Here is a 26,472-nt window from a genome sequence, read left to right on the forward strand (position 1 = left end):
ATATTTCCATGAGAATGAATCTCTGCCCCTCCATGATGGAAGTCCAGTGTAATCTGCCTGCACTTAGGTAACTGGGAATGATGCCATATTAGGGGCTTATTTTGGACTCTGCTGTTGCCCCATTAGGCACCCAGCACTGACACTAACCAGGCCAGCCTCAATATGGGAAATTCCATGTTGTCGAATCCATTCATCACCTCCATCCTTACCACCACAGCCTCTCTGTTTGTGGTCTATTGAACTAGCACTGGAGCGCTGGGGAAAGAAGCTGACTCACATCCACAGCGAGTTATTTTGTCCACCTTGTCATTAAGAGCCTCCTCTGCAGTGGGTGACCTTTGGTGGGCATTCACATGGGATACAAATGTCTTCACAATCTGTGCCAATTCGAAGAGATCTTAACTAATGTTCTGGTCTCCACTCAAAATGTCCTTAATCCCAGTCTCCATGTGTCACAATTTTTACCCACCTTGGTCAGCTTCTACCTATCTTCAACGTTATCTCATCCAGACCTCCTGTCACCCACTCTTCCTTTCAAGGTCATTCTGAAGCAAATTCCAGACATCATATCCCTTTATCTTGAATACTTCAGTATCTCTAAATGATAAACGCTATTTTAAAATAAACACAATACTATTTTACACCATGAAATGACTATCCCAAGTAGCCAAATAAAGTCCAAACATTGAAATGAGTTAGTATCTCTCAAATCTCTTTCAATCCATGTTTTCCTTTTTATCTTTTGTTGCAATATATTGAAGAAACCCAGTTGTCTTTCAAGTTTTCCATAGGCCTGATTGGCTGACATGTCAATTAACATATTCTTCTATCCCCTGTATTTCCTAAAATTTAATGGTTATATCTGGAGACTAAATCAGGCCCAGGCTTGATTTTTTCTTTGCAAAACAACTTCCTGGGTGGTGCTACGTGCATTCCTTAGGGGGCACATAGCCTTTCTCTTATTTTGGAATGTTACCGGTCATTGATGGTCATCGCCAGAGCCCTTTACTCTTTGTTAAATAAAGATTTCTAAGGTGCTAGTATTAACATATTTCCTGGCACATAAATGCTCCTTTCTCTTTGAATCTCTTAAAATATGGAACAGTACTATACATGTACTAAATTGAAAATAAGATTGTTAATTGGATAAATACAAAGTCAGGCTTATCCTCAACTTTCCAGATATAAAGTACCAGAAACCCTCCTTTTAGTAGCAATTACATTAAAGATAGCAAGGTTGTTTGAAATAAGTTTTATTTCACAGATATAAAACAATTCTGAACATTTACAACTTGTACAAAGACTGGTAGCTTTTATATTTTAAAAAGTGCTATAGTAAGAGAACAGGAAAGAAATGAAGACCATAATAACATTTCAAATTACAGGTTCAGGGAATGGGAAAATGAAGAAAGTATTTTAATCAACTACAAAATCTCAAAACTATAATTTTGATTGAAGGAAAACGAATAATACTGGATCTAAAAACAGTGTGAAATCACACTTTGGTCTGTAAACACACTTAGTCATGTTCCCTCACTCAGAAGTGCAGGCAAAAGGAAAAGTACAGGCAGAGGATGAGATGGTTAGGCAGCATCACCGACTCAATGGACATGACGCTGAGCAAACTCCAGGAGATAATAAAGGACAGGGAAGTCTGGAGTGCTGCAGTCCAGGGGGTGGCAAAGAGTTGGACATGACTTAGCCACTGAACAACAACAATGTACACATAAAAATTATATAAGGTGTCACTAAAATGAACCATTCAAAGGTATAATAAAAAAGAGGTAGGGAACAAAAATGAAAGGATTTATTTTGGGAGCTCTTCAATAATGATACGAGACACCGAATTCCACCCTGTGGAGGCATCTCCTTTCGGGTAATCTGAGCAAGTACCAACCCAGATAGCAATGTCCACCAGACCAGCACCAATGCCTTCACAGAGTCCTTCCACTGCAAAACAGAGATGAGAGTTACAAACCTCTTTGGAATAAAAAGGCAAAAACTCAGCTCAATTTTATCATTTTAGCATACTAGCGATTAAAGCAAGTTAATGTACAGTAAATTTAAAATGCTAATATTTAATAAGGGTCTTATAAAGATAAGTTCTCATTTTCCTAGCTCATAAGTATTTAAATATATATCCAGGGCTTTCCTGAGAGCTCAGTGGTGAAGAATCTGCCTGCCAATGCAGGAGACACGGGTTCGATCCCTCGTCTGGGAAGATCCCATGTGTCACAGAGCACCTAAGCTCACAAGCCGCAACCAGTGAGCCCGTGTGCTGCAACTGAGGCCCGTGTCCCAAGATCCTGTGTTCTGTAACAAGAGAAGCCTCCACAATGAGAAGCCCATGCACCATTACTAGAGAAAAGCCCACACAGCAACGAAGACCCAGCATAGCCAAAATAATAAGTAATCTTTTAAAAATTAAAAAAAAAAAAGACATATACATATCCATTCTATGGTATAAGCTCACAGGAAATTTTCTTTGAGGTTTCAGCCATAAAGGTAGAATTTGTTTACTTATGGAGATGACCTAAAACAAAAAGAGTAATTTATTTATGACTAAATAAAGGAAGCCTACATTTATTTTTTTTCTTTTGGCCACACCACGTGGCTTGCGGGATCTTAGCCCTAGCCCCTAGGAGTGAAAGGGAACTTCCCTGGTGGTCCAATGGTTAAGAGTCCATCTTGCAATGCAGGGGATGAGGATTCGATCCTTCACTAAGGAACTAAGATCCTACACGCCCCAGGGTAAGTAAACTGCTGCACCGCAGCTACTGAAGCCCGCGTGCTCTGGAGCCCATGCCGTGACTAGAGAGTCTGTGCACCTCAACAAAAGATCTCACATGACACAAAGGAAGATCCTGTGTGCCACAACCAAGACTCAATTCAGCACCCCCCCAAAAATATATATATATAAAAAATTAAATAAAGTTGTATTTTCTTTAAAAAAAAAGATGTTGATGCGATATGTAAGCTTTTTTTTTTTTAAAGAAAGACCTTTCCATCTGAAGAAAAGAGCACTGGAAGATGAAAATACAATTCTGATTATAAGCTGAATCAGTAATTTATATAACCATTTGGGACAAGTTGTTACACCTGAAGCCTCCATATTGTAATTTTCTATCAGCAGACCAAACTGAAAACACCTTATAAAAGATCAAATTTTAAGTAATTAAAATAATGTCTCATTTTAAGAATTAAAAAAATAAAGCGAGCCCTTTCCTATATATACTTGATGGTACTAAGTAGAATAAAGGACTTCCATAACGTCAGAAGAAATCCTAGCATAATCATTATACTAGTCCTTCAACCTGGAATCCCGTTTTACATAGAAATTCCTCCACAGTGAAAAAACAAGCTAACTAAATCTCGTTTTTCCTCTGTGTTTTGTTTTTTGCTTTATAAACATGTGCCTTTTCATAGGTCCTCGAGACTTTCACATACTAATATATATATAACCTGCATTCCATCTTATCAAGCCTCTTCTCCAACATTAAAAAAATATTCCCCCTACTGTTCATTTTAATAGGCAAAAGTTGTACCCCTCTGATGTCTGTGTCAGGGGAAAAAGGAACCACAGGTTGGCAGATTCTTTAAGAAAACAGGTACTGCCACATAAGTGGGTGGGGATGATCGCATGTGACTGGATCGTCTTCCTATCTGGTTGAGGTTAGTATGTTCAAGCAAAGCCCAGGGATGTAGGCCTGAAACAATCTGCTTCTACCAGCTGTGACATCAGTGAATTGAAGGCAAGTCCCACTGAATCCAGGTACCTGTCTCTGGTTCAAGACCCTTTCCAAGTTGGAAGAACTAAGCTGTGTGTGCCCGCAATACCCATGGCCTAGAAATGTGTTCTCTTCCCTCCACAGGTCAGAGAAGGCTGGGTCTGGCATCATCCTCACACAGGGAGAGTCAAATGGTCACTTTATGGTCTTTAACAAGTAAAATAATGTTTTTTGAACAAACGAACATTTTTTGCTGTAATAAGGTAGTAATAGCTTATTAAGCACCTAAAAGATGTTGAATTAAAGGTTCTTAACCTGTTTTCCGCCTAGATCCAGGTAAGATGATATCCTAAACTCTGATGGGCATATTTAAGGCTTAATGTCATCCTCTGATGTGCAAATATAAGTGTATCCTTTTTCTTTCTCTCAAGAGAGTATCGGTGTGCAAGAAAAGTGAATCACTACTGAGGCAACATTTAATTCATCTTAAGACAAAATCTGTTACGAATAACAAATTACTTCTGACATTTTACCCAGTGATCATACCAAATGAGTTTCTACAACGTGGTTAGTAAATGCTATGTTAAATAATTTATGAAGTGTGTGTATGTATTGGCGACAGTTCCTGGGCCTGAGGGCTTACATTATAGAAAGATATTAACATAAAAACTTTAAAGATAATATAATAGAAAGTAAGTTACTTATATAAACTGTTTTTTATTTATTTTTATGGATTTCATTTTTTATTAACTTTTTTGGAGCATAGTTGCTTTACAACATATCTTTTGAAGTTTATAATTTAATCTTTAAAATTTAAGTATAGTTAAATTACAGTGCTGGGCCAGTCTCTGCAGTACAGCAAAGTGACTCAGTTACACACATTCTTTTTTTCACATTCTTTTCCATTATGGTTTATCATAAGATACTGAATATAGTTTCCTGTGCTATCCACTAGGAGCTTGTTGTTTATCCATCCTATATATAATAGTTTACATCTGCTAATCCCACACTCCCAGTCCTTTCCTCCCCCTTGGCAACCAAAAGTCAGTCCTCTATGTTGGCGAGTCGCTTTCTGTTTTGTAGATACAGTCATTTGTGCCATGTTTTAGAGTCCACATATTAGAGATATCTGATGGTATTTGTCTTCACTGAGTCTGATAATCTCTAGATGCATTCAACTACCAACTTTCTAATCAAATTTTAGATTTTATACCACAATTTTTAAAATTTTAGTGACTGCTTCTCAGATGGAAAGCACGTCTTCCTTTACAGCACAGAACTTAGTGAAGAGGCTTTTCATTCTGATCAAATCTTGTCTTGGGAGATGAGAGCACGGCTTGGTTTCCATTCACCAGGACACTGATTCTCCTACTCAGGGTACTTTCTTTCCCTGGGCCTTCTCTATGTACAAAGAGAAGAGGTTAAAATATCTTCTTTATGTCTTGAGGATATTGTGGATTTGAAGAAGAAAATGGAAGGAATGCCCTTGATTCCTTAGCAATAAATGTGCTATATTAATTTTGGGGACCATCTGGCTTGGGTCCCTAAGAATGCTGAAATATTTCTTCTGATTAGCAGTGAGGGTATCTCTTCTCTTCCCTCTCCATTCTAAAGTATAAGATCAGAGAGAAATTTTTTCAAGAAATCTGGGAAATGAAGCTAGTGATATATACACCTTGTGATTCCCCTAGTACGTGCTGTTAAGGTAGGTCACTCCCACACCTCACCTGCCACACACACACACACACACACCACATACACACAACAACTCAAGAAAGCAAAAGAGCTGGCAGCCAAATACTGATAGTGGTGTATCTGAGTGATGACATTAATATTAGGTTGATGCAAAAGTAGTTGTGGTTTTGCATTGTTGAACTTTGCCATTAGATATTGGAATACATTCTTAAATAAATGTGGTTATGTTAGACATCATTTTAATGTGCATTTCTCACTTTGTGCGCTTTTGCTAATGACATTCTTCAGTTCAGTCGCTTAATCATATCCAACTCTTTGCGACCCCATGGACTGCAGCATGCCAGGCTTTCCTGTTCATCACCAGCTCCTGGAGCTTACTCAAAATTCATGTCCATTGAGCTGGTGATGCCATCCAACCATCTCAACCTTTGTCATCCCCTTCTCCTCCTTCCTTCAAACTTTCCCAGCATCACGGTCTTTTCCAATGAGTCACTTTGCATCAGGTGGCCAAAGTACTGGAGTTTCAGCTTCAGCATCAGTCCTTGTAGTGAATATTCAGGACTGATTTCCTTTAGGATGGACTAGTTGGATCTCCTTGCTGTCCAAGGGATTCTCAAGAGCTTTCTCCAACACCACAGTTCAAAAGCATAAATCATTTAGCACTCAGCTTTCTTTATAGTCCAACTCTCATATCCATAGATGACTACTGAAAAAACCATAGCTTGACTAGACGGAATTTTGTTGGCAAAGTAATGTCTCTGGTTTTTAATATGCTGTCTTAGTTGGTCATAGTTTTTCTTCCAAGGAGCAAGCGTCTTTTAATTTCATGGTTGCAGTCACCATCTGCAGTGATTTTGGAGCCTCCAAAAATAAAGCCTCTCACTGTTTCCCTTGTTTCCTCATCTATTTGCTATGAGGTGATGGGACTGGATGCCATGATCTTAATTTTCTGAATGTAGAGTAATCACTTATTGCTGCCTGCTGCCAAGTCACTTCAGTCGTGTCCGACTCTGTGCGACCCCATGGACTGCAGCCTACCAGGCTTCTCTGTCCATGGGATTCTCCAGGCAAGAACACTGGAGTGGGTTGCCATTTCCTTCTCCAATGCATGAAAGTGGAAAGTGAAAGTGAAGTCACTCAGTCGTGTCTGACTCTTAGCGACCCCATGGACTGCAGCCCACCAGGCTCCTCCATCCATGGGATTTTCCGGGCAACAGTACTGGAGTGGGGTGCCATTGCCTTCTCCAATCACTTATTACTTGTAGTGTATTCTACGTATTTTAGATTATGGAAATGATGTTAGACAAAAATCAAGTTCGAGTGATTTTCTTATTCAAGTTCAAAATGGGTCATAAAGCAGCAGTGACAGCTTGCAATATCAACAATGCATTTGCCCAGGAACTGCTCATGATCATACAGTGCAGTGGTGATTTAAGAAGTTTTGCAAAGGAGATGAGAGCCTTGAAGATGAGGAGTGCAGTGGCCAGCCATCGGAAGTTGACCATGACCAGCTTTGATGACCCTCTTACAGCTTCCCAAGAAGTTGCCAAGCTCAACTCAATGTCGACCGCTCTACGGTCGTTCGGCATTTGAAGCAAATTGGAAGGGTGAAAAAGGTTGATAAGTGGGTGCCTCATGAGCTAACCAAAAATTTAAAACATTGTCACTTTTGAAGTGTCATCTTCTCTTATTCTATGCAACAACAACGAACCATTTCTCAATCAGATTGTGATGTGGGAGGAAAAGTGAATTGTATATGATAACTGGCAATGGCCAGCTCAGTGGTTGGACTGAGAAAAAGCTCCAAAACACTTCACAAAGCCAAACTTGCACTACAGAAAATGTCATGGTCACTATTTGGTAGTTTGCTGCTGGTCTGACCCACTACAGCTTTCTGAATCCTGGGGAAACCATTACCTCTGAGAAGTATGCTTGATGAAAGTGAAAGTGTTAGTCGCTCAGTCATGTCTGACTCTTTGTGACCCCGTGGACTGTAGCCCATCTGGCCCCTCTGTCCATGGAGTTCTCCCGGCAAGAATACTGGAGTGGGTTGCCATGCCTTTCTCCAGGGGATCTTCCCAACCCAGGGATCAAACCTAGGTCTCCTGCATTGCAGGCAGATTCTTTACCATTTGAGCCACCTGGGAAGCCCGAGAATTGATGAGATGCACTTAAAACTACAATGCCTGCAGCTGGCACTGGTCAACAGAATGGGCACGGTTCTTCTCCACGACAATGCCTGATTGCACATTGCACAACCGCCACTGCAAAAGTTGAATGAATTGGGCTGCAAAGTTTTGCATCATCTGCCATATTTACCTGACCTCTTGCCAATCTACTACCACTTCTTCAAGCATCTAGAATTTTTGCAGAGTAAACACTTCCACAACCAGAAAGAGGCAAAAAAAAAAAAACAAAAATGCTTTCCAAGAGTTCATCAAATCTCAAAGCACAGATTTTTACACTAAAGGAATAAATAAATTTGTTTCTCATTGGCAAAAATGTGTTGATTATAATGGTCCCTATTTTGATTAATAAAGATGTGTTTGAGCCTAGTTATAATGATGTAAAATTCACGATCCAAAACTGCAATTACGTGTGCACCAACCTAACAGGTAGTTTTTTTCCCCTTCTACTTTTTCCTGGCTTCTAAACTCTATCAATGAACCTTAAAATACAATGAAACAAATCAACCCTCCCCCACCAAAAAACATAAAAACCCCAACAGTTTTACATTTTTTTTGTTTGTCTGTTTGGTTTTTTTGGTTGTGCCGAGAGGCATATGGGATCTTCCCGACCAAGGATGGAACCTGGGCCCTCTGCATAGGAAGCATGGCATTTTAACCACTGGACCACCAGCGAAGTGCAAGGGTTTTTTTTTTGTTTTTTTGTTTTTTTTAACAAAACAGCAGTTCAAGTGAATTTCTTATTCAAGTTCAAAATGGGTCATAAAGCAGCAGTGACAACTTGCAATATCAACAATGCATTTGCCCAGGAACTGCTAATGATCATACAGTGCAGTGGTGGTTTAAGAAGTTTTGCAAAGGAGATGAGAGCCTTGAAGATGAGGAGTGCAGTGGCCAGCCATCGGAAGTTGACCATGACCAGCTTTGATGATCCTCTTACAGCTTCCCAAGAAGTTGCCGAGCTCAACTCAATGTCACCCACTCTATGGTCGTTCGGCATTTGAAGCAAATTGGAAGGGTGAAAAAGGTTGTAAGAAACTAAGTAAAACCTAAGTAACCACTGGTTTAATTGAATGTCCCTTCTCTCATACCAGTAGAAGCAAGCAGAGAATACAGAAACAATATAGAAAAGTTCTCTCTTACAAATGCAGCAGACTGTACCTACTATTTTAAAGAACAAGGCAGAGAAATCAGCCTCTTTATCAATCTATGCCAGTGGTTCTCAACCTTGGAGGACATTAGGATAACCAGGAGAGACTTGGGAAGTCCCGCCACCTAGGATGCAACCAGACCTATTAAGTCAGACTCTATAGAAGAGTGGTACCCAGGCACGGCGATTTTTCAAAGTTCCCCAACTGAACACAAGGTAGAGACAAGGTTGAAAACCACTGCTCTATGGCAATACTGGCTATTTTACCATTTCATCTAATTCAGTGATTTTCCACCTTGTGATCTTTTTAGAAAAAATACAGCGGCTGGGTTCTAACCATGAGATTCTGATGCAGTTGATCAGAGATGGGATTCAGGTATCCACATATTTTTTAAAAAGAGCTACAGGAAATTCTGAAGTGCAACCAGGGTGGAGAACTATACACAGAAAACCTGTGATGACCTACCATTACAGTGGACTCAAAACTAATCTTTGCTCTCTAAAGATCTCAGGCACGTTGTGCAACGCCACTATTCTACGTACCAGAAGAAGTGCGATGAATATTAATTGTTGAATTCAATTCAGGGCTTCCTTGGTCCAAATAAATTATGGCTTCAATAGGAAGAGGTCCTGAACACTCAGCTCCATTGAACGTGAAATACCAACGCTGACAGCATGCACTTCTGCATTTTAACCGAAGTGAGCCGCTGAACAAAACTCTTAGGGCACTGTTTGAACGCATCTTTGTGAATGTACATTCCTATCACAAACACAGAAATAGGGTTTAATTAGCATTTTCATTTTTAATTTAAAAGATGCTTTCAAACTGTATCGTGAATTTTATTCAACTATTCTTTTCCCCAAAGTACATTTAAAAAGCTCAGCTTTTACAGAGGGAAACCAGTTCTCTGCAAGATGGTAAGAGACACTGATATTAGAAACTCTAAGAAAATTGAATTATGGCTTTCTTAGAATTATTCACTCCATTGAGGGTATCTCTCAGTTTTACAAAAACAGCCACCTTTCAGAATTTTAGACTAAACCAATCTATATATTTACTTTTCTTTTTCTTCCAAAATTATTTCCTATATTTTGGATGCTTTCAGATTACAGCAGTAAACAAAATGGAATCCGTGCCATCATGGAACTTACATTCTAGACTGCTGCTGCTGCTGCTAAGTTGCTTCAGTCGTGTCCGACTCTGTGTGACCCCATAGACAGCAGCCCACCAGGGTCCCCCGTCCCTGGGATTCTCCAGGCAAGAACTCTGGAGTGGGTTGCCATTTCCTTCTCCAAGGCATGAAAGTGAAAAGTGAAAGTGAAGTCGCTCAGTTGTGTCTGATTCTTTGCGACCCCATGGACTGCACCCTACCAGGCTCCTCCTTCCATGGGATTTTCCAGGCAAGAGTACTGGAGTGGGGTGCCATTGCCTTCTCCCTTACATTCTAGGCTAGCACTGCCCAAATATATTACTCTGACCTGTTTCTTTTCAAGCACCAGAAAACAGTATCAGGAGTAAAGTGCAGGCAGGGTTTTTAGTCTTTAACTCTGTGACACAAAGATAAGACCCAGGGTTTTTTCCTCTAATTGGTCTTTGCAAAATTTGCCTACTGACTCTTGGTGCTACTCACTTTTACTTGCAAAAGGCTCCCAAACCCATTCTGACCACCAAAAGGAAACTGGAAACATATTAATAATTCAGAGTCGATAGGGAAAGTTTTTAATTTTGATGAACTATAAAAAAGCAACCAATCTATAATGTCAAGTGTTTAAAGAAGTAGGCAACACTAACAAAATGCTTTCTAAGAAATCATATATGAAAGTATAACTGGTCATAGTCCCCAAACTATGAAAGCTAAATGGATATTCTATCACACAGAAATCCAATCGAGATCATTTCAAACATTTTTATAAGTAACAGAGCAGATATTAAAGAGCTGAGATGAGGAGCAAGGATAATATACAGGTTGCTACTTAGAACCTGAGCGTTTTTGGGAAATAAAACTTCTTCTATTTGCCTGGGGTGGTAGTAGTGGTTAATCGGAGAAGGCAATGGCACCCCACTCCAGTACTCTTGCCTGGAAAATCCCATGGACGGAGGAGCCTAGTAGGCTGCAGTCCATGGGGTTGCTAAGAGTAGGGCACGACAGAGCGACTTCACTTTCACTTTTCACTTTCATGCCTTGGAGAAAGAAATGGCAACCCACTCCAGTGTTCTTGCCTGGAGAATCCCAGGGACGGGGAGCCTGGTGGGCTGCCGTCTATGGGGTCGCACAGAGTCGGACACGACTGAAGCGACTTAGCAGCAGCAGCAGCAGTAGTGGTTAATATCAAGGAATAATATATTGTGGATATGGAACCATGTATAGAGTTGATCAGCAAAAGAAGAAAGAGGCTTGAAATGGCACCAGCTTCAACTCTATGCCATCCAAGGGACTTGCCAGTTACTTTGGAAGCAAACACTGAACAAAGTAATTATTCTCCCTAAATATTGCTGAATAATTTTAAATGATCATTGTAGTACATCTCTGGTCCATTCTACTCCCATTAGGCCAAAGAATTTTAAGCCGAATCTGCTATCCAGATTAAGGACAAATACCACTGGATTTCCCACCTCTAGATAATTCCAATCATGCAGGAATTTCTTGGAGATTTCTTTCCACCTTTATGTCTGGAACCATAGCAGAATTTCTTGAATTAATTTAAATTCACTTTAGGACAAGATTGGAAAGTTACTTACTGTCCAACACAGACAGTTTCCATTAAAAAAAAAAAAAAGAGTAAGTTATTTTAAGTGTTCTTAGGGTTGAAATAATTTAGTGACATATTTGTCTTAGAAATACTTTTATACAATTAATTCTGAAGTTATCAATTTTTTCATTAATTCTAAGTTGAAAGTGACATGGTACCCATTCCTTAATATTTTTTGTCTTTTAGGAAAAATAAAATAAAATCTCACCTAAAATGATCACTCAACTATGAAAACCTTTAAGTTTTATTTCAACTTTAAAATAATTCAGACTAGACTTACAGCAATTTTTCCAAGATCTATGCCATAATTCAGGGAACTCCATGAACACTGCTTGTAGTTAGGCGTCCAGGACTCCTCGAAGACTTCCCTCAGGCATTCCCCCTTCTCTCCTTTGAATCCATCTCGACCTGGGATCCCAGGGGTACCAGGGATGCCATTGGCCCCGGGGCTCCCGTCTCGCCCAGGCACCCCTGCAGGCCCTTGTAAGCACATGCCATTGTACTGCAGCAGAAAAAAGAAAGGGGGAAAATCTCTCACCACCTAAGATTCAAAGACTCAGTCTGATTAGAACTGCATTTATTTTGAGCCCTAGGAGTCAAGAATCCCTTCAACGGGAACCAGTTGCCGGTGTTCCAGATAAGTCAATGTGTGTGTGTGTGTGTGTGTGTGTGTGTGTATGTGGTTTTAGTTCCCTGACCAGGGATCAAACCTGCACCTGTAGCATTGGAAGCTCAGAGTCTTAACCATAGGACCACCAGGGAAGTCCCATATACATAAAGAACTGATTTTTAAAGGTATTCCTAAAATAATGGAATTTCTTTCCTATTCTTTTTTTTTTTTTTGCACAGACTTTACACACACACACACACACACACACACACACAATCAAACAAAAAAGAAGAGAAAATGTTTTCATTTGTCTGCTTTGCCCTACTGCTCATTGTCATTGTTGTTTTAGTCGCTAAGTCGTGGCCAACTGTTTTGTGACCCCATGGACTGTACCCCACCAGGCCATGGGATTTCCCAGGCAAGAATACTGGATCGGGTTACCATTTCCTTCTCCAACTGCTCATAGAAAGTATACATAATTTTTAAATGGCTGTATTCCAAAGTGAGCATAATTTGATATAACGCTTATTCTTCTAACCCTATATATTGTAAAGGGACTTAGATTTCAGAACTACAGTTTTATGCAAACATTGCACTAGTTTGGGATTGCTATTTCTATTTGTTCTATCATAATGAAAATCTTTATCTACATAGCTTTATTCTTTTTTGGAGTTATTTCCCTAAGATAAATTCTTAGAGATATAATTATAAAATAATATCTTAACTCAATATTTATTTCATACTGGCAATGTCTCTAAGCTGGATAAGCAAACCTTTTTCTCCTCTTATTTTCATGTGGAGGAAGTGTCACTAGGGGAACACTTCTGGCTTCCAAATCCACCTAGCCCACCCTGCCAAGGAGTAGGAGTAAATGACTTCATTCCAAGTGTCCATTAGTCTTTAGAGGGGAACAGTAATCTATCAAAAATTTTTTTGGTAACTTGATTGATTTATGTAGGTTGTGTTGGGTCTTCATTGCTGTGCAAGCTCTTCTCTAGTTGCAGCGAGTGGGGACTACTCTCTAGTTAAGGCGCCCAGGTTTCTTGTTGCAGTGGCTTCTCTTGTTGCGGAGCACCGGCTCTAGGTGCACAGGCTTCAGTATGTGTGGCTCATAGGCTCAGTAGTTGTGGTTTCCAGGCTCTGGAGCACAGACTCAACAGTTGTGCACAGGCTTAGTTGCTCTGCAGCATGTGGGATCTTCTCTAATCAGGGATCCAACCTGTGTCTCCTGCATTGGCAGGCGGATTCTTTACCACTGAGCCACCAGGGAAGCCCCTATCAAACTCTTCAGGGCTATGATTCTCTCTCTCTCTCTTGGGGAGTGGTGCAATAATATGATATAGAGGTTAAGTGATGGATTCTAGAGTCATATTCTCTGGATTTTAATCTTGGCTCCACCACTTACAAGCTATGTGAGATAGGACAAGTCATTTAACACTTCAATGCCCGTTTCCTTATCTAAAATGCAGGGGAAAATAATAAAGATTCTTACCTTGTAGGAGATTTAAGTGAGATGATACATAAAATGTGCTAGAGCAGTGCCTGGCACACACTAAATATTGTATTTTGCAGCCATGATTTTTCTTATTATTCCCCCAAGACTGTGTGAGGCAGTTGCCCAGGGCACCAGACCTGGGGAAGAGAGCATTAGCAAACTTGCCAGCTAACACACATAAGCCATAAGCCACATACAGCAAAACAGTTGCATCAGTGGTAAAACTGCATCTCCATCTGCCTAATTCACATGCCTATCCCTGAATTGGTCCATTTATTAGACCCTTCAAGCCCCAAACCCAATTTATTTAAAATTTTACTTTAACAATCCCTATTTGTATAAATGATCTGATACTATCATTCTGTATAAATCTATTGTCCAGTGAGAACAACAACAAAAAAATCAATATTCCTTACATATTAAAATAACTTCAAATCTTATTTTTGAATTTTAGCATCTAGGATTAGATATGGTCATATTATAAAATTCAGGCACTTCCCTGGTGGTCCAGCGGCTAAGACTCCGAGCTTGCAATGCAGGGGACCTGGGTTTGATTCCTGGTCAGAGAACTAGATCCCATATGCCGAAACGAAAGATCTCATATGCCAAAACAAAGATGGAAGATCCCGTACGTGGCAACTAAGACCCAGTGCAGCCAAATAAATAAACATGTTTTTAAAAAGTCAGTAATCATACTACCTGGAAAAGGTCCTTATTATCTAATGTTTGCTGGTCAATCTCCTCACGTCACCAATTTGAATTTTACTTTGCTAAATGATTTTTGTGACTTCAACTACTGATATTTTCCTGACTTTAGGCAAAAAAAAAAAAAGGAGACACTCCTATGTATTTACTGCCAGAGAAATAAGAAATGTATTTAACGAAATTGCAAAAGTATCTGAAGACATGCCAAAGTACAAAACATTATAGTTTGGTTTATTTTATGCTTAATTTTCATTTTTTTCATAGATATACATTAATCTTATTTTGTAGATATGCTTTAATTTTCATTTAGTAGATATGTTACTTTCAGTAGCAGATATATGCAATATTCAGACACAGATTTCAGGTGGGAAGGGAGAAATAATAACATTTCTGGTATGTAAAAAAATTTTTTTTCACTATTATTTCCCTGAGAGGAAGATGTTACGCATCTTATTTTTCTATATAAAAATTCTCAACGGGGAACAAAATTGGATACCTGGATAACAGAGGCTACCTGGCAATGTCTGAAGACGCTTTTGGTTGTCAGGACTTGGGAAGGAGGGATTGCCTGGCACTTGGTAGATGGTAGTGAAAGTCGCGCAGTTGTGTCAGACTCTTTTCGACCCCATGAACTATACAGTCCATGGAATTCTCCAGGCCAGAATACTTGAGTGGGTGGCCTTTCCCTTCGCCAAGGGATCTTCCCAACCCAGGGATCGAACCTAGGTCTCCTGCAATGCAGGAGGATTCTTTACCAGCTGAGCCACCAGGGAAGCCCAAGAATAGTGGTGTGGGTAGCCTATCCCTTCTGCGGGGGATCTTCCTGACCCAGGAATCGAACCGGGTTCTCCTGCATTGCAGGCGGATTCTTTACCAACTGAGCTTTCAGGGAAGCCCCAGATGGTAGGGGTGTTGCTAAGCATGCCAGATGCACAGCACTGTCCCCACAACAAAGAATCACCTGATTCCAAAAGTCAACTGTGCTATGGTTGAGAATTTTTATTCACCTTTTTTATCTAAAAAACTGCATTGAGAGGCCGCATAATTTTACTGAATTCGGTTCCACAGGTATTAATCTGTCTTCTTTCATTTTGAAATGCTAACCCAGCACATGATCGGTACCAGGCAGGGCTTCCGCTAAGGTCTGCGGAATGAACCCCTGTTTCTTTCACTGGCCACCAGGGGGCAGAGCTTGCTGGACGCTTGAAAGGAAGGCTTTGAAAGACCCTGTACAAAGAAGCTGCTTTATAGAATCTGTTGAAACCTTAATGACTGCGAGGATTCTTTTCCCCCAGCAAAACCAAATCCAATCTACAGGATGCACCTGAGCCTGGCTGCACAATAAACTTTTCCAAGTCGGGCTAGAGTTGTGGGAAACCTCAGGTTCTGTAAATCCTTGGAGGGAAAGGAAAAAAAATTGCTGGCTTTATGGGGAAAAAGGGTATTTTGTGTATCATAACTACAGACTCGTAAAATGCAGACTGCACATGAACCACATTCATTTGGTACAGTTTAAAACAATTTAGACACTCAAAATAGAACTATAGCCCTGAACACATAGTCTGCTTTGTGGAGGAAAATTACATAGTACATCACCAAAAAGTGCAGTGTGGAAGGGCAGGAATTTTTTTCCTGAGCTTTTGAATCTGGCATAGAACTAGCTGCCAGGGAGCTTGGTTTATTAGCTCAGTTTACAATGGCAACTTAAAAAATTCAAAACAGTTTGTTTTTATTTTAAAATTAAAAAAAAAAATGCCCCTTTTATGTCCTGCAATGATTGTATAACCCATATTGGCTCAATGACTGAAGTTTATTATATGCCAAGGAATGTGATCGTTTTGAAAGGATCCTTCTTGCTACAAGGGCAGAAAACCACTCTGCCCTCCAATGGGTTTGCTGACTTTTAGAAGGAAAGAGCTTTAAGCAAACAGACCTGCCCATAGATTAGCCCCTCAGAAATCACTTGGGTGACTTCCCTGGCAGTCCAGTGGTTAAGATTCCCCACTTCCAGTGCAGGGCACATGAGTTCATCTTTGGTCAGGGAACTAGGATACTGCATGCCATGGGGGCCACCAAAGAAAGAAAGAACTTGGGCTATTTATTGCTCTCCTGGAAACTGTCTGATCCCTCCGTTCAGTTGTCATGCTCCTACCTGTGGGCACCTGAAGACCCAGCTTGTCTGGAAGGACTGACTGACCATCTGCCTAAATACAGCAACGAAATGGGTCCTTGGAGGGCTAGTGCTGGGCCCCTTCATTTTCTCTTCTGATCATAAACCCTCTGAGCTATTTCTGGCCCAGCTGTGACAAAGTAAACTGCAGCACATACTCCCTAGGAAGTTGACCCAACATGACTCACTATCATCAAGTTACAAAGAGTTGGACCGATACTGGGTGAGGGTTGTTATTCTATCCCGCTGGCAGACGTGGCCACCAGCCCCAACAAAGGACACGTTGCAAGTCCCTGGCCCAGGCCCACCCAGGGGATTAGCGAATCCAAGGTCTCGCTGACAGCTCCTTGGCCTACGTTCTAACCTCCCAGCTCCTTATTCTACTCTCATTGTAGCCCAAACCCTCTCTCCCTAGGGGCGGGGGCCGAGGGGGGGGGCGGCGCAGAGGTCAGAAATTATTGGGCGACTCCTTGTACTCCGGGCGTCCCACCCAACCCACGGCGCATCTGAGGTCCACGATGACCCTCTCAGATCAGTCTCCCTTGAGAGTTCTAGGACTCCACCATCCGCAGAGCCCAGGTCCTTTCTTACCCGCAGACTCAGACAAAGCGGGACCCCCCCAGGGGCCCGCAAGACCCCCACCCCCTTCCCTGGCCCTGCTCCGCGGCTCTGTCCCCTACACCCGACTCACCAGGTCCACCACCTCCCTCTGCCGGAGCAGAGCCTTTTGCTTCCCTTTGGGGGTGTCGGAGGCGCTCGACGGCGCCCGCAGCTGCAGCAGCAGGAGCAGCAGGAGGCCGAGGAGCCGCCGCGGGGAGGCGGCGGGGCCCTGGGGGCGCATGGCGCACGGCGGCCCCGGTACGCACGGAGCTGGAGAGGAGAGACCCGGGAGCCGGGACGACGTGATCACAGTCTGGCCCCGCCGCGCTCCGAGGCCACCACCGCCGGTTGCATGAATGCGCCTTTCACTCGCACGCTTCCCTCTTTTCCCCCTCTCCCTCCCGCCCCTCCGGACACCAGAGTTTCCATCCAGTAATAGGTCGGAGCCCCCACCCCGATCCCGAAGTGGGGCGGGCTCGGCTGCCGGCCCGCCCAGTCCTGCGGCCGCCCAGCCCGCCGGGACCCTCGCGGGGCTGTGCAGACCGCGTGGATCGGTGGCCGGCGGAGCCGGGGGAGGTGGGGCGGGGGGGTGGGGAGGGCGGTGTTGCCGAGGTCAGCGAACCACACAGGTGGAGGCTTTGAGGACAGCGTGGAGATGGCACGGCTTAACTGAACACTGTAGAGATATTGGGTCCAGGAACACCTGGATCAAACCCCGGCACCATGGACAAGTTCTTTTTTAGGAGATGACATTTGGGGGCGGGGTGGAGGGGATAAGGGAGATGAGAAGGAATCATAGGTATCATCGGATTCAAAGCATTGATCCTACTACCTCTGAATACATCATCCCAGGGACCCATGACTCAAAACTTAAGAACCCCTGCTTCATAATGAGTGATAAAACTTGCAAAACTCCAGGAACCAAATAGTCTTTCACACACACACTCTGTCCTCTTGGCAAGCCTGTGGAAATGGAAAGACTCTGATGCTGGGAAAGATTGAAGGCAGGAGAAGAGGGCGACAGGAGATGAGATGGTCAGATGGCATCACTGATTCAACGGACATGAACTTGGGCAAGCTCAGGGAAATGGTGAGGGACAGAGAAGCCTGGCGTGCTGCAGTCCTTGAGGTCACGAAGAGTTGGACACAACTTGGCAACAGAACAACAACTGCTTGCCCCATTCACAGATGAGAAAACTGAGGTTCAGGAGGCTAAGCAACATTCAGTGGTAGAAGTCACTCTTGACTTCGCATTGATAATTATCTTTTTCTAACCTCTTCTGTCCTCTGTGCATTCTGAAAGAAAGCATCCTCAGATACCCTGGTCACCCACCAGCTAGGGTCAGGCTGGAGTATGAGCAACTTTCCTCACCTCTGGCTGGAGTTAGGCAGGACAGAAGTGTTGCTATACCAATAATCGCAATGTGGAAGTTTCCAACAGAATGGTGATGCTACTGAGGTCAGATTCAGCAGCAGGGTTCTCTTTACATACCCAGCCAGATTCTGGGAACTTACGGTGGGCTCAACAGATGGATATTAATGAGAAGGAACAGTCTAGCAGAGGAGCAGTTCAGGGCAGTTCTAGGATTGCTCATCGGGCCAGTGACTAATCTCAGGTAAGTTCCATTCCTGTTTGTCAGAAGAAGCAAACATCCAAATGGGTTCTAAAGCCAGGACTGGCTGCCTGTGTGGGGCCCAGTACAAACTGAAAATGCAGGGTCCTTTGTTAAAAAATTATTAAGAATTTCAAGATAGTGGTAACAGAATAATCCACTAGGCATGGGATCCTTCTCAGTGCAGCCACATGGGTTGTTTACCCATGAAACCAGCCCTGTGTAAAGGTGATGCCCTTATGTAGCCAAACCAGGGTGGTGGCAGCAGTCCACAGGCTGCAGAGGAGAGGTGGGCAACACCAGAGAATCTGTCTTCTATTCAAGCACAGTTCTTGCTGCTGTTACTACCACCCAGTGACTTCAGATGGCCCCTCTCTGTGTAAATTTGAGGTCAAGATTGGGGTTTCAGCAATTAGCTAATACTGTATTAACATCCATGCATTTTTTTTCTAAAGATTTTTTTGGGATGTGAATCATTTTTAAAGTCTTTATTGAACTTCTTACAATATTGCTTCTATTTTATGTTTTGGTTTTTTTGGCCATGAGGCATGTGGATCTTAGCTTCTTGACTAGGGACCAAACCCACACCCCTTGCATTGGAAGGCGAAGTCGTAACCGCTGGACCACCAGGGAAGTCCCAACATCTGTGCTTTTTTAATCTACACATAGCTAATTAAGTTACACTGTAAGACAAGTAAACCAGATATCATTGTCTATTTTTCAAAGATAATCTATAATAATGTGTAAGTGCTTTACAGTTCTCACATATCTGATCTCCCAGACCCTATAACTCCATGGGTTTGCAAAGTCTTTTATCTTGCTACCTCTGAAATTTGAGTTTTCTTGGTTTAAAACTTAGGCCCATTCTAACTAAATAGGTTTTAGCTACAGCTGGGGATTCTGGATTAGTTCAGAGTCCTAGGTGCTATTTCCAGAGTGATCCTTCCCAAAGATTTCCAAATGTCTACATATTTTCTGTTCAGATATTTTTCTTTTGAACTATTAATGCATTTCTTATCTGTCATAAAAACTCCTTTAAGAGTGACATCTTTAAAATGTTTAATCTTCCCATTTAGAGACATAATATAGCTCCCTGTTTTTCCAAATCCTCATTTATGCATAGGTAAAATTTTTCTTTATATAGGTCTTATATATTCCTCATTCTGGCTGTTATGTATTTTGCTGCTGTTGCAAAGGGAATCTACACCTCCTCACTGATTATATTATTGTTACATTACCGTGTAACAAATTGCCACAATCTTAGTGACTTAACATGAATTTTATTACCTCCCATTTTTGTGGGTCAGGAGTCCAGCACAAGTTAGCATCGTGCAAAGCTGAAGTCATCATACAAAGCTGAAGTCAAGGTGTCAGCTGAGTGAGTCCTTATCTGGAAGCTTGGCTGGGGAGAGATACACATCCAAGCTTCCTTAAGTTGTTGGCAGAATTTATTTCCTTGTGGTTATAGGACTGAGGTCCCTGCTTCCTTGTTGTCTGCCATCTGGGGATCATTCGCAGCTTCTAGAGACCACTGTCAGGTCTATGCCATATGGCCCCTTTCACAGATCCTCTCTCACACTTTGAATCTCTGACTTCAGGAAGGGTACAGTCTTTTTTAAGGGCTCACACAATTAAGTCATACTTGCCCAGGATACTCTCCCTTTTGAGTAAGTCAAAGTAAAATGATTAGAGAATTTAATTCCACCTGCAAAATTCCTTCTGCCATATAATGTAACAAGGGAGTGAAATCCATCATATTCCCAGTTTAGCTCATACTCAAGGAGAGGGGATTATATACCATAGGACAGAAATCTTAGTGGTCATTTCAGATTTCTCTCTACCACGTGTATCAACTGGCTATAGCTGGCAGCTTTTGATTTTTATCACTTGCCTCCTTATGCTACCAAAAGCAAGTTCTTGTGCCTGATGGACAGTGAGGCCAGACAATACTGAAATGTGGAGTTTGGAGAGAAGAAAGGTTTATTGTAGGGCTAAGCAAGGAGAAGGCAATGGCAACCCACTCCAGTACTCTTGTCTGGAAAATCCCATGGACGGAGGAGCCTCGTAGGCTGCAGTCCATGGGGTCGCTAAGAGTCGGACACGACTGAGTGACTTCACTTTCAATTTTCACTTTCATGAATTGGAGAAGGAAATGGCAACCCACTCCAGTGTTCTTGCCTGGAGAATCCCAGGGACGGGGGACCCTGGTGGGCTGCCGTCTATGGGATCACACAGAGTCGGACACGACTGATGCGGCTTAGCAGCAGCAGCAGCAGAAGCAGCAAGCAAGGAGAAAGGTAGCTCATACCCCCAACCTCCCTGAACTCCCTGAAGGGTTTCAGCAAAGCCTTTATAAAGGCCAGGTGAGGAGGGGCTTTCCAGGATATGTGGTCAGCTCATGCACAATTCTCTGATTGGTTGATGTTTAGGTAACAGAGTGGTTTACAAACATTATCAGTTCTTAGGTGCCAGTAGGTCTGGGGCTATGTACTTGTAATCATCAAGTAGTTAATTTCTTCTATTTGGTGGTGGTTTTTAGCATCTGAAAAACTCTGGAAATATGCATCAGATATTATTATCTGGGTACTTCAGAGAGGAGCTACAGCAGAGGATATGGGGGAAGGGCCCACCTAGGGAAAGCCCAATAGGGTCCTGTTCAGTTGCACTTATAGAAAGCAACCAGCCTGGTGGATGGCAAGGTCAGAAAGGCCAGTGAAAGTATTCCAGGGACTTCGCTGGTCCACCAGTGGCTGGGACTTTCCTTCCAATGCAGGGGTGAGTGTTCAGTCCCTGGTCAGGGGACTGGTATCCCACATGCCTCATGGCCCCAAAACAAAAAACAGAAGCAATGTCACAACAATGTCAAAAAAGACTTTAAAAATGGTCCACATCAAAAAAATCTTTAAAAAAAAAAAGTAGTCTAATTACATTAGAGGTTGGAGTCAGCCAACAGAGTTCTGTATTTCTTTTGTAGGAAAACAAATACAGGCAATTCTCAGCTTGTAAACTGGTTAAGCATTCACATATCTCTCCATCACCCTTTGCATGCCAGGTGTATCTGTGACGCATCAGTTGCTGATAAGCATTTCAAAGTATCACATGATCACTCCCTGCCAGTCAAATTTTTCATTTCAGCAGCTTTTCTATCTTTGTAACATTATTTGTGCAATTATTTTACTTTTTTGTTTTTGTATTTTCTTCTAAAGAGCAGAAAAAAAGAAAAGTAGTGATATTAATAAAGTGCTCATAAACAGTATAGTCGAAATAAATACAGAAATAAATGGTCTAAACGTGCCAATTTTTTAGAATCAATGGGACATTTACTGGAATTGAGGTAGAAGAACTTAGTTATCAGTCAAGGTCTAGAGAAGATAGCATAAACCATACCAGATATTTCAACCAGAGGAGGTTTAATACAGGAGATTGGTCACCTACATGTTGGAAAGCCAGGCCTTGGAGGCAAACCAGACTGAAGGAAGCAGCTACCACCCCTAGGGCTGGAATGCAAAACAGGAGTCTCTGGGGGAGGTCCTAGAAGCTAGAGCTTGGGGGAAGTGGCAACCCTATCTCAGGGGTGTGTCACTGGTTCTTAGACTTCTGGTTGGATAGTATTTGGACCACCAAGGAGGTCATGGGTAACTAACTGGTGCTTGTACCTCTGAGGGAGTGTAGCATGGTCAAGGGAAGCTGGAGGCAGAACTGTAACTATCCTCTGCTGAGTTCCTTACTAGGTACTTTTACCTGGTACTTACAAGGTGCTCAATACACTTTAGCTATTATCTTTCTTTAAACATTCGCCTGCAGTTTATTTTGGTTTTTCTAAATAGACAATCACATCTGTAAACAGTAGGATTTTTGTTTCAGCCCCAATCCCCAATTCCTTACAACTTTTTGTTCCTACATATTGACCAGAACTGCCATTGTTGTTGTTTAGCCGTTAAGTCGTGTCCAACCCCTGCCAGTCTTCTGTGTCCATGGGATTTCCCAGGCAAGAATACTGGAGCGGGTTGCCATTTCCTTCTCCCGCATTAGCTGTTATTATCTTATTATAAAAGTAGGAGATTTGGGGGCTTCCCTGGTAGTTGAGTGATTAAGAATCTGCCTTGCAGTTCAAGAGACACGGGTTCAGTCTCTGGTCCGGGAGGATCCCATGTGCTGCAGAGCAGCTAAGCCAACGTGCCACAACCACTGAGCCAGTGCTTTAGGGCTCGTGAGCCGCACCTACTGAAGCCTGCGGGCTCAACAGCTGAAGCTAGCGTGCCTAGAGCCCATGCTGCCCAACAAGAGAAGCCACCGCCGTAAGAAGCCCACGCACTCACACCAGAGAAAGCCTGAATGCAGCAAGGAAGACCCAGCGCAACCAAAAAATAAATAGAATACCTAAATCTTTTTAAAAAAAGGAGATTCTGTATAAAATTAAAGGAAACCATGATTTAATAGATTACACAACCCACAAAACAGTTCTACCACTCAGGATCCAATTAGGAAACAGAAACCACTCTCGGTATTTGAAAGAAAAGGAATTTAATGTAGGAAACTGACCACAAAGTCTAGAAGCTCAACAGGGGACAGTGAAGCAAGCCCAAACTGTCCATAGCTGTAAGCTGCTACCACCCCTAAGCTGGAGAGACGTAGGTGCCTGGTCAAAGCTGGAATTATACTGGGCTTGTCCATTGGAAGCTCGAGCCAAGAAAGAGACAAAGCCAGTACCAGAGAGGAAAGATGATCAGTACCTGGCTTCTCCCCTCTTGCCATCCTCCAGTCTCTGATGGACTAAATGCAGCTAGAGGGGAAAAGAAAGGAAGGAAGGAAGAAAAAGAGAGAAAGGTAGGGAAGGAAGGAAGGGATAAGGAAGGAAGAAAGAGAAATTTATCGATAAGCAGTGATATCAATGCTATCTGGGAAGCAGAGAGGAGCCTGGAAACATCCTGCAGAGGCCACCCTCCTGGGATACAGATCAGGGCAGGGGAAGGTGGTACAGAGGGCAAACAGCAGTGATGTCTTGAAACAGGGGCTAAATTCCTCCCTCCACTGGCTCAAGTTCGCATGTGCAAACACAGCAAAAAATCCAGCAGTGCAGTGGCTTCATCTGCATTCCTAAATCCCTTGATTACCAAACTGTTCAGATCAGTATTAAATGGTTAATCTACCCACATCTTGCACTGATAGACATTAAATACACACTTCCTTTACCAGCTCATGAGTGACTGGAATTTTTATAGTTTTAAAAGAATAAAAGTTGATGGAAAATTATAGAACCTAAAAGTCACTGATGAAAGAGGAGTAAGAGCCCCTTGCCTGCGATCATGGCAAGTACATTTTACGTGCATCCTGTTTTATTTGTGCAAATGTGTGTAACGAGTTGACTCATTGGAAAAGACTCTGATGCTGGGAGGGATTGTGGGCAGGAGGAGAAGGGGATGACAGAGGATGAGATGGCTGGATGGCATCACTGACTCAATGGACGTGAGTCTGAGTGAACTCTGGGAGTTGGTGATGGACAGGGAGGCCTGGCGTGCTGCGATTCATGGGGTCGCAAAGAGTCGGACACGACTGAGTGACTGAACTGAAATGAACTGAACTGATATAACTAGAAGCTGGCATCCTTTGCACTGCTTGAGGGCAAGCACTGCTCTGTGTTAGACCAGACGAGGTTAAATTACGTTTTGAGTTAACATTTCATTTATTCTGAGTCAGAGCCTGCCACATGCTTTCTACTTGGGTAGTCTTTCATTCCCGTCCAATTTTCTTCCTTTTTCTTAAGTTACCGGAAGTTATGTGTTTTCTTTTCCTCTTCGTTATGCCCTGTGTACAGAGGTTTTGAAATCAGCATCCTCCAAACAGACTCTGCATTGTACGAATTCCTCAGAAAATTCTCCACCATGGAAATCTGTGTTTGAAAATGGTCAAGATTAAAGACATTTCTGGGCAGTTCAGATGACTCTTTGCAGCCTGTGTCTCTTTCAAGGCACAAAGAACTGCCTGTTTTATGATAAAAGAAAGCCAAAGTAAGCAGGATATTTGGAATTACATCTTAAACATTTAGGTTTACAAAATACATCCAGGTCTCCTGTCTCCCTCCATAGATCTCAAACTCCATCAGCTAAAATGTGGTTTCTGCTTGTTTGTTTTTTTTTTCCTCCAGGTCTCCTGACAACTACAGATATAATTGCTTTGTTGATATAAAGTCAGACCATAGCCGGTAATTAAATTGAAATAAGCCATTAATATTTATCTCTTTCCTTAACTATCAGAGCTTTTACCAAATGACAAAGCAAGCTGAATACAGTTTGACCTGTCCCCAGACTTGCCAATAGAGGATGCTAAACAGTGATAAAATGGAAATTGACTGGTGACAGGAGAGAAAAAGAGATCAAGAAGTTTGGATACAAAACACAAATGTCCAAAGAAAAAACAAAAGTTGGAATAATTTATTGTCAGTTATAACATATTTAATAGAAGTTAGTTGTTATAAGACTTGCTACCCACTGTGTAGAATTTTAAAATTAAATCTAGGCAAACTTTCTTCCCAGGCTTCCTATCATGATTTGAAAATAACCCTTTGGCAACATTGATTATCTTTGGCAGTATTAGCAGAATCACCACAACTACAGAATTCTTACTATTGTCAATAATATCCTCTTAACCACGTTTCCTTTTAACTCTTAGGTAGATTAATGATTCCTATTTTTATGGACACTGCCCTCCCCATTTATTCATGGATTCTGTTTGAAATGTGTAGATGACCCAAAGCTAGAAAAGATAGCTGAAGCTGCTTGCACTAAAGCCAGATGGGAAAGATCTGACTTGTAGCAGTTTCTGAGAAAAAGGACAGAGAAGTTAGGTCTAGGGGTGAGGGGGAGCAGGGTAGATGTTGTACCTGCCGTGTGGGTCACACAGTAAAGAAGAGTTACATGGACAGAGGAGTCTGTCCCAGATTTGATCCCAGGGTCGGGAAGATCCCCTGGAAAAGGGAATGGCTACCCACTCCAGGATTCTTGCTCAGAGACTTCCATGGGCAGAGGAGCCTGGCAGGCTACAGTCCATGTGTTGCAAAGAGTCAGACATGACTGAGCAACACTAAGGGAAAACCAAAAAACTGTACAGAACTGTACATCTGATACTGAATAATAAGAGAAAATAAAAAGTCTCACTTAGGGACTTTTCTAATGGTCCAGTGGTTAAGACTCTGTGCTTCTACTGCAGGGGATGAGGGTTCGATCCCTGGTTGGGGAAGTAAGAGCCTGCATGCCATGTGGCATGGCCAAAGAGAAAAGTCTCACTTACTCACTAAACAGAAACGTCTATTGATCCCTTCTTTTGGATTAAATCCACCAATTAGATGCTGCCGCTAGCTGTGTGTGACCCCCATACCAGGAGTGATAAGAAATGCCTGGAAGCTTGACCCCTCTCAGGGTTTCTTTGTGAAATCTCTTCATTAGGTAACTGGGGTCTTAGGCATGGACCTTAATTTTTAAGTGATTGCTCCCTTGAGTATCTCAGGAAATTTGTACTAGTACACTAGTCCTTTCTACTCCTTTTGTTTAGGTAGACTTCTTCTGAGAGCCAGGCCACATCTCTGCATCTACTTCTTGGTAATCCTTTATTAAGGGTCTGATGACATGTCAAAGTTGTGTTTGGAATATCAGACTCCTGGTGATCTCCTAGTTACCTTGCTTCCCCAGCTCGTATTCATGCATGCAGGCAAAGGGGATGTCCTGAATTTCTGTTCTGATTACAATTATATGGCTTCATATCTCACAATTATC

The 26,472-nt window shown here is 42.2% G+C and overlaps 1 protein-coding gene across 1 annotated transcript; it reads right to left on the bottom strand.

The window, feature by feature from the left end:
- Positions 1-1,237: 1,237 nt before the first annotated feature.
- Positions 1,238-17,482, bottom strand: CTHRC1 (collagen triple helix repeat containing 1). The gene is made up of 4 exons (XM_061439231.1): positions 17,182-17,482; positions 11,791-12,012; positions 9,303-9,519; positions 1,238-1,950 (listed from the first exon to the last, which is right to left on the bottom strand). Exons 1-4 carry the CDS (start codon positions 17,329-17,331, stop codon positions 1,808-1,810), a joined length of 732 nt encoding a protein of 243 aa, XP_061295215.1. The 5' UTR covers positions 17,332-17,482; the 3' UTR covers positions 1,238-1,807.
- Positions 17,483-26,472: the final 8,990 nt, after the last annotated feature.

Source organism: Bos javanicus, chromosome 14, assembly GCF_032452875.1.
Source record: "Bos javanicus breed banteng chromosome 14, ARS-OSU_banteng_1.0, whole genome shotgun sequence".
In the NCBI taxonomy this organism is placed as follows: domain Eukaryota; kingdom Metazoa; phylum Chordata; class Mammalia; order Artiodactyla; family Bovidae; genus Bos; species Bos javanicus.

Excerpts from the sequence above, each read along its gene's own strand:
- CTHRC1 (XM_061439231.1), bottom strand. The coding sequence starts at position 17,331 with ATGCGCCCCCAGGGCCCCGCCGCCTCCCCGCGGCGGCTCCTCGGCCTC. Across the intron at positions 12,013-17,181 it reads AGAGGGAGGTGGTGGACCTG|TACAATGGCATGTGCTTACA; the intron begins GTGAGTCGGGTG and ends TTTCTGCTGCAG. Across the intron at positions 1,951-9,302 it reads TATTCATCGCACTTCTTCTG|TGGAAGGACTCTGTGAAGGC; the intron begins GTACGTAGAATA and ends TCTGTTTTGCAG.